Source organism: Haliotis rubra, unplaced genomic scaffold (assembly GCF_003918875.1).
Source record: "Haliotis rubra isolate DU_JTF1 unplaced genomic scaffold, ASM391887v1 Scf336, whole genome shotgun sequence".
Lineage (NCBI taxonomy): Eukaryota > Metazoa > Mollusca > Gastropoda > Lepetellida > Haliotidae > Haliotis > Haliotis rubra.
This window is the reverse complement of record NW_025767009.1, coordinates 1,060,635-1,068,429: the sequence shown is the minus strand read 5'-3', so window position 1 is coordinate 1,068,429 and position 7,795 is coordinate 1,060,635. Positions and strand designations below refer to the sequence as shown.

The window sequence follows — 7,795 nt, the reverse complement described above, 5'->3', positions numbered from 1 at the left end:
CTGCTACTACGTTCGTAGTTACCCTACGTAATCTTATGAACATTGGTAAGGACTGAATCATATGTTAGCAAAAATGTGGTAACTTTGGCCGACACAGACATTTTTGCCTTAAATACAACCGACACTTTAACTTGACTTGACATTTTTGTCGTCACTTTTAAGGTACAGTGTTTGGAAACTAAAGTCCCTACAGGGTCAACACACAGCGAGCATCACAATAGTGATATGATGCAGACAAATCAACAAACGTCGCCAGGTTGAATCTAGGTCGGATTCAAACTCATGACCATTGGTTTATGTGCACCCCAAAGGACGAAACGAATTCCTGCATCGCCCAAGTGCATGTGAGCATCTCCATCTCAAATAGCCCAGAGCAGCTTAACAAAAGCAGGTGTCTGTACGGTTGGTATCAGGTGTCATACATCAGAAACTTCAGGTCAACAAGGAGCTGATGTTTACACAATGCAGAAAGCAATCATAGAGAATATAAGTGGACACATGAAATGGAATGTCTTGGATATTATGAAGAAAAGGGTCTGGCCATGCTGTTCATAAACTACGAAAAGAAGATACAGATCTATTGTAATAGTTTATTAACTATTACGTACAAGAAGAAAAACACATTCGATCAGACAACAGTTGAAATATATACAAATATTTTTCAGTGAAAAGACAGGATTATAAATAATACATTCAATATTAATCAAGCAACAGCTCAAGAATGTTCACAAACACACGAATGTACACAACACTTTCCGATGGCAACATGGTTTGTACTGAAATATATACATTGGGGGTTCAGATGCAGACCATTCGTAAATGGTGTTTCACCATAGTCGTGATCTTATCTTACAGAATACTACCAAGTATGGTAAAACATCCGATAGGGCAACGGAACTGGTGTTGACTGTAGGCATGAGCTACGATCCACAACCTGAGTGCACCATGAACACAGTCAGAAGAATCCAATTCTAGTCGCCTCTTACAACAAGCATGACTGACTGACTGACTGAGTTTGGTTTTACGCCGCTTTTAGCAATATTCCAGCATCATAACGGCGGGGGACACCAGAAATGGGCTTCACACATTGTACCCATGTGGTGATTTAAGCCCGGGTCTTCGGCGTGACGAGCCAACGCTTTAACCATTAGGCTACCCCACCGCCCCTCAACAAGCATGAGGTGCATGGGACCTTTTTGCAATAGAAATTCGACCTGACATCACCCTTTATATGTGTTATTAATGAAGACATTCGGAAGGCACATTAAGGCGCAGAAATCTCGGTCTGGGGGCTTTGAATGGAAATCTAGAAAAAGAATCGCCTGAAATATTTTTGTTTAAGTGCAGTTTTAGCCGTGATTCTCGATTCCGGATTCATGTCCAAACATTTTTTGACCAAACAATGTAACCTTCTGTCACGTCTTTCCAAAACACTGAAATCGGACAGAGTGAAGGAACTGTCTTTCCCAAATGTGGGGTTGTTCAAGTACGGCATCTTTCTTGTCGAACTTTCATACAAGGTTACGCCAATACCCCACATATCAAAAGCCTTCATACAAATGTCACTTGCTGACCGGCGTTCTCCAGCGTGTACCTCCGGTGGTGTGTACTGCGGAGTGCTGATGGTTGGCTTTCTGTCCTGCACTGTATCTTCCGGCCTCAACTTTATCGCACCCCCAAAGTCAATTATTTTCACCTTTAAATCTTTCCCGATTAGTATATTTGCTGGTTTAAGATCTCGATGAACAATGTTCTCCTTGTGAACGTATTTGATGGCTTTAAGAACTTGTCTTGAGATCTTTTTCAAAGCGCGTTGTCTCTGCGAGATGTTGTTCCAGTCAATGAAGTCCGCCAGATCGCAGCCATCGAAATACTCCATTATCATCACCTGGAGTCCGCGGTGGGTGAACAGGTCATAGGCTTGGATTATATTTTTGTGTTTCAGCTGACTCATGATGCTGAATTCTGTGGCCCATGCCTTGATTATTGTCTCTGGATCGAATGAATTTCGGCGGGACACTTTCGCAGCGTATGTTCGCCCATCTTTGATGACTTTGTACACGATGGCGGTTCCTCCTGATTCAATGACACGCTGGAATCTGTACCCACGGATTGTATGGCCAAGGAGTTTGTCTTCACATTTTGGTGGTTTCCGCCATGCCGACGGTACTGGAGTAGATACGTCCACGTGGGTGATAGACGATGGTGATATGACACCGTCAGTACTTTCTGGACTCTGTTTGTCGGAACAAAGATGTTTTCTCCATAGTTCCGCAGCAACGTTATGTTGGCTTTCAATTCGAGGAGTTACACTTGACGGGGAACCTGGATAGAATAAAACACACCTGTTAATCACATTCTACCAAAATACCAATTCTGCTGCATGTCGGATAGATAAATGCCTGTTTACATGTACAGATAAGAGAACAATAAAAACAAACATATTTTGTTCTTTGAGTTACTGGGAGAAACCTGATCCCAATCCGATGCAGATCAATGTTAAAGGCAAAGCACTGCAAAATTTGTATTTGATTGATTTCATTATACCTAGTACATTGTTTAACATAGACAGACACGGAGTCAGTCCAGGAAGTAAGTAATGTTTCATGATTCTTTCCACGGTAATAGTTAATCGCTAGGAATAGTCTAAACATTTCAAAATATATTTTTGAAGAGGTAAATATTGTTCCTAAAATGTTCAAATGTTGCAAACGTTTTATCATTCACGGATACAACACCAATACTGATACCTGGGCCTAGATTTTTGAAGATCTCTTAGCGCTAAGATAGACGTAAGTGCCATACATTAACATTAACTTACTACTATCTTAGCGCCAAGAGAGCTTCGAAAATCTAGGCCCTAGCTCCCACCGCCCCGTGCACTGGTGGACTGGTGGAGTAGGTAAGAACCTTTAAACACACGCTACTACATCGCAGTAGGCTATCATTATCATAACGACACCTCTCATCTCGGTCTACATCACAATACACCCCTCTCATCTTGGTCTACATCACAAACACCCCTCTCATCTTAACTTACATTTGGACATTTCAACACATCACATTTTAAACACGACTTTGTACATCATTTACTTGAATATTTTGTCAGAGGTTTGTAAAGAGTTGTTTAAAAGTAACTTACCAAAGTCAAGCTCCTCTATTGAGTATAAAATATCCTTTAGAAACCACGAGTTTGCCATTTCTGTATAGAAAACACGTCGAAGACCAAAACACGTCTTGTATCGAAGCGCGATGGCTATATCTGTGACGTTTTCTTTCTATGACGTCAGAAGATTGTGACGTCAAAAGATCAGGGGAAGCTTCATTCGTCAGCGCTCCGTGCATTCCGTATAAACCCGGAACGACACGGATTTTCACGATTGAAAACTGCCAAAATTGCATGGGTTTTTCAATCATCAATATGGCATTATCATTTCAATGAATCATTTCGTCACGTGTGATCTTCAGTAATTACGCAGATCACATAAAAAAGTCAAAACAGTGTAATTACTTTTAGAATTAAGTGAGTGAGTGAGTGTGTGAGTGAGCAATATTCTAACAATATCACGTCGGGGGACACCAGGAATGGGCTTCATACATTGTACCCATGCGGGGAATCGAACCGGGGCATTCAGCGTGACCAGCGAACGCTTTAACCATTGGGCTACCCCATCGCCCCTTTAGAATTTGGAAAATACCGAAACAGACCCTTCTTTACCCAGTTTAATGTACTCTTCAGTTGGTTAATATCACTCGACGTTCACAGAGACATTTGAAGCGAACATCCGACAATTACCCAAACAAAAATAGGCTCCTTTTTAACCTTATTTCTTTGGTGTTAGGCGCGAAAGTAATATATTTGTACAAATAGTTCTAAATAAGTTCTCAGACATTTTGCCATGAAATGAGATTTTATGTTCGAATTCTTCAAAAAGATAAATTGATTTAAGGAAACGTCAGTATTATAGCATTAAAATCTGTATGGGATATTCCATTGAGTGTTATACAAGTTGTATGATTGTATATGGATTAGGGAAATGATTAGTCCATTCACAACGTGTCATGAAGTTTGTGCAAACATGCGGTAAAATTCGAAATTTACCGTGGCACGTGTCAATGTGTTGCTGTACGTTTCATTGAGAAAATCCAGAATCTGATATTGTTTTAAACTCAGTTAATAAGTGTTTAACATGCAGCATCTGCCACGTCAGTAACGGCTACGTGCAGTTGGCTTGTGGTACAATTTGTAACAAGACAGAACATTGTCGCACGAGTTCTTCGCGCTTCAGTCATTCTTCACCATTCAACATTCTCAGCAAACGGTATATATTTTATTCTGATTTTATATTTATTAAATCTTGCAATGGTATGCACGGTCTGAAAAATAGAATTCAGAAGTAGACCCCAAAATAAACCCCTTTGCCTTTCGTTTTGGGAAGTTTGATTTCAAGTGGAAAAGTTTGAAACACATTATTGTGTGTCTACCATGATATGTCTCCTTTACCCATCAGCCTGGTTCTCTGGGTGTGCTGCGCTGGCACTACACTGGGAACCAGGCAACCGGGCTACTTTATCCATTTGAGATGGTAGGCCTCACCTGAAATTGATCCACATGGGCATACAATACACTCCTCAAAAATGAAACACATAGGTGATTTTGAGAATATTGGAACCAAAAAAACAAAACACATATACTATTTCTTTTTAAACGTCATCTTTGTCTGATTGGAAACAGCTTCTGCGGCAAAACGGGTCAGAGTGTGGAATAATTCCGCTAGAGCGACTTCGTCGACTTATCCAGCCTGTGCCGAAACGGTGCCGAGCAGTAATTGCTGCTAATGGTGGCCATACAAAGTACTGATTTCGACGCCATCTTGTGGACAACAAAAGCCTTTGTTGTGTTGGCGAACGCTTTGTCTATAACTGTGTGGATTTTCTCCTTTTAACCATTGACATTACATGACATAATTGCTCTTAAACTAACGCAAAAAATTCCTCTAAAAATGGTTTTTGCGTTTCTGTTTTTTTGAAAAGTGTAAATATATCGTATGTGCAGAAAAAGGTTTTAACATTAGAACATGAATATCAAAAGCACGTGCACAGATATGAATCACTCAACGTGCATAATCATCAACTTGAATTTATGCAACACAGTTCTGTTTACTTTGTAATGTCAAGATGATGACAGAAATCTTTCACGATGTCAAGAAGATGACATAAAATCATCTGTGGACCGCTGCAATTTGCAGAACCTTTAATGATATGCTGGCTGATGACTGACTGACTTGAGTTTGGTTTTACACCGCTTTTAGCAATATTCCAGCATCATCACGGCGGGGGACACCAGAAATGAGCTTCACACATTGTACCCATGTGGGGATTCGAACCCGGGTCTTCAGCGTGACGAGCCAACGCTTTAACCATTAGGCTACCCCACCGCCCGTTGGCTGATGAAATACATGTTCCCACATCCAAGTATTATTTGGAGTATGCCGAAGTGTTGACATATCAGTAAAGGCAATCATACATTAGCAGTGGGACAATGTCGACTATGGACAAAGAAACTATCTTTCTAAACACGAAGAGGTTATATCATTTAGATACATTTTCATAAAGGATAATTATATATATATATATATATATATATATATATATATATATCTGTAAGTCTAACGTTACAATGGTTACTCCAAGGTCTCTTTTCATTCGAGATGTGTTAACGATCAAGACATACATACATACATACACACACACACACACACACACACACACACACACACACACACACACACACACACACACACACACACACACACACACACACACACATACATACATACATACATACAAACATACATACATACAGCTAAATCCGGTTGTGTTCTGAGGTGAGATGGAAGATTGTTGCAGAGATGAGGGCCAGTCGTCTCGAGTGACCTGTCACCATATGTTTTTGTCCTAGTCACAGGAATTGTCAAAAGAAACTGGTCATTTGATCGGAGGGAACGTGCAGGAGTATAACGGTGGAACAGATCACAGAGGTACTGAGGAGCTAGACCAGGTATACTTTTGAAAACCAGGAGTAGAGTTTTATATTTTATGCGGTAGTGGACGGGAAGCCAATGAAGTGAGTGAAGAACGGGAGTAATGTGGTCCGATTTCTTTGACTGAGAGCCCACTCTGGCTGCAGTATTCTGCAGCTGGTGTATAAGATAATTTGGGAGACCCACAAGAAGCGCATTACAGTAGTCAAGACGAGTTGTTATATATGCCTGAATAAGAGATGCTGTAGTCTTGACGTCCAGGTATCGTCGAATCATGCCGATGTTGCGAATGGGGTAGTACGCCCTTCTATAGATGTTATTAATGTATGGCTCCATGGACAGCGAGGAATCAAAAATAGCTCCCAAGTTTCGCACCTCATGCTTTGGCTGAATCTCACACTGATCGATGCTGAATTTAGGAAGAGAAATACTGGGTTGGAGACGCTTAGGGTGGAAGACTATGAGTTCAGCTTTATCATCATTCAGTTTGAGGTAGTGTGACGACATCCAGATTTTGATGCAGCTGACACACTCTTCAATAGTGTGAAATGAAGACACATCTGATGAGAAAAGTAAGGGTTTGAATGATATGTAAATCTGAGTGTCGTCAGCATATAAATGCAGTCCAAGGTTGAAGGATCTGACGATATCACCTGGAGGAGAAGTATAAATGGTGAAAAGTAGAGGTCCAAGAACCGATCCCTGGGGCACGCCATAAGCAAGATCCTTAGGACTGGAGATGTGATCATCAATGATCACCGATTGATGTCTACCTGCTATGTAGGACTCAAACCAAACCAGTTCCTCTAATACCCATCCTAGTCTCAAGTGTATGCATCAGAATAGTATGGTCGATAGTATCGAAGGCACTACTCAGATCAAGTAGAACCAATACTGCAGCACTATCTTTGTCTACGGCTCTCAGTATGTCACTGTGCACTTTAACGAGTGCGGTTTCCGTGGAGTGGAAATTCCGGTATGCTGATTGCATGACTTTGAAACACCAATTTAAGGTCATGTGTTCCTTGAGTCTTGTTGTGACCACACGCTCAGTCATTTTTTAGGTGAATGGTAAATTTGTGACTGGCCGATCATTTTTTAAGAGTTCTTGATCTAAATTTGTCTTCTTTAGGAGTGGAGTTACAACTCCATTTTTCAATGTATCCGGCATCATACCTTCCTGAAGAGATTTATTGACAACAGAGGTGAATATAGGGGCAAAGGTATCCAGAGAGTTCTTGAGAAGCCATGTAGGAATAGGGTCAAGAATACATGACTTTGTCGGTGACTTAGAAACAAGTTTCACAATCTCTGCTTCTGTTGCTGGTCGGAAATGGGATAGGCATGGAAATGCAGCTGCTGGTTGGGGATCATTGTGTGGAAGGTCATCATGTGAAAGTGAGTCTCTGATTGTGGAAATCTTCTGAGAAAAGAAGTATGAGAACTTGTCAGCTAATTGATCAAGGGATGTATGAGATGGAAGATACAGGGAATTATCCTTAAACAGAAGCCTGTTAGCTATCCTGAACAATTCCTTCTGTCCATCCACATCCTGCAGTGCAGCTGTGTAATAGCTTGACTTGGTTGTATCCATAAGAGAGTGAACATGACGTCTCTGATTGTCATGCATCTGCTTATGAATTGCTAACTTGGTGTGTCTAAACTGTTTCTCGAGTTTGCGCCTCGGGCGTTTAGCTGATCGAATGTCGTCATTATACCAGGGTGATTCTGGATGAAGAGTTACAGTACAG

At 40.9% G+C, this 7,795-nt stretch overlaps 1 protein-coding gene across 1 annotated transcript; it reads right to left on the bottom strand.

The window, feature by feature from the left end:
* Positions 1-1,117: 1,117 nt before the first annotated feature.
* Positions 1,118-3,228, bottom strand: LOC124284391 (STE20/SPS1-related proline-alanine-rich protein kinase-like). Its single transcript, XM_046720479.1, has 2 exons — positions 3,143-3,228; positions 1,118-2,325 (listed from the first exon to the last, which is right to left on the bottom strand). The coding sequence occupies exons 1-2, from the start codon at positions 3,198-3,200 to the stop codon at positions 1,307-1,309; spliced, it is 1,077 nt and encodes a 358-aa protein (XP_046576435.1). The 5' UTR covers positions 3,201-3,228; the 3' UTR covers positions 1,118-1,306.
* Between the last annotated feature and the right edge of the window lie 4,567 nt (positions 3,229-7,795).

What these genes read in the sequence shown, in the direction of transcription:
- LOC124284391 (XM_046720479.1), bottom strand. Translation starts at nt 3,200, where the DNA reads ATGGCAAACTCGTGGTTTCTAAAGGATATTTTATACTCAATAGAGGAG. An exon ending in AATAGAGGAGCTTGACTTTG is followed by an intron (nt 2,326 to 3,142) that starts GTAAGTTACTTT and finishes TATTCTATCCAG; the next exon opens with GTTCCCCGTCAAGTGTAACT.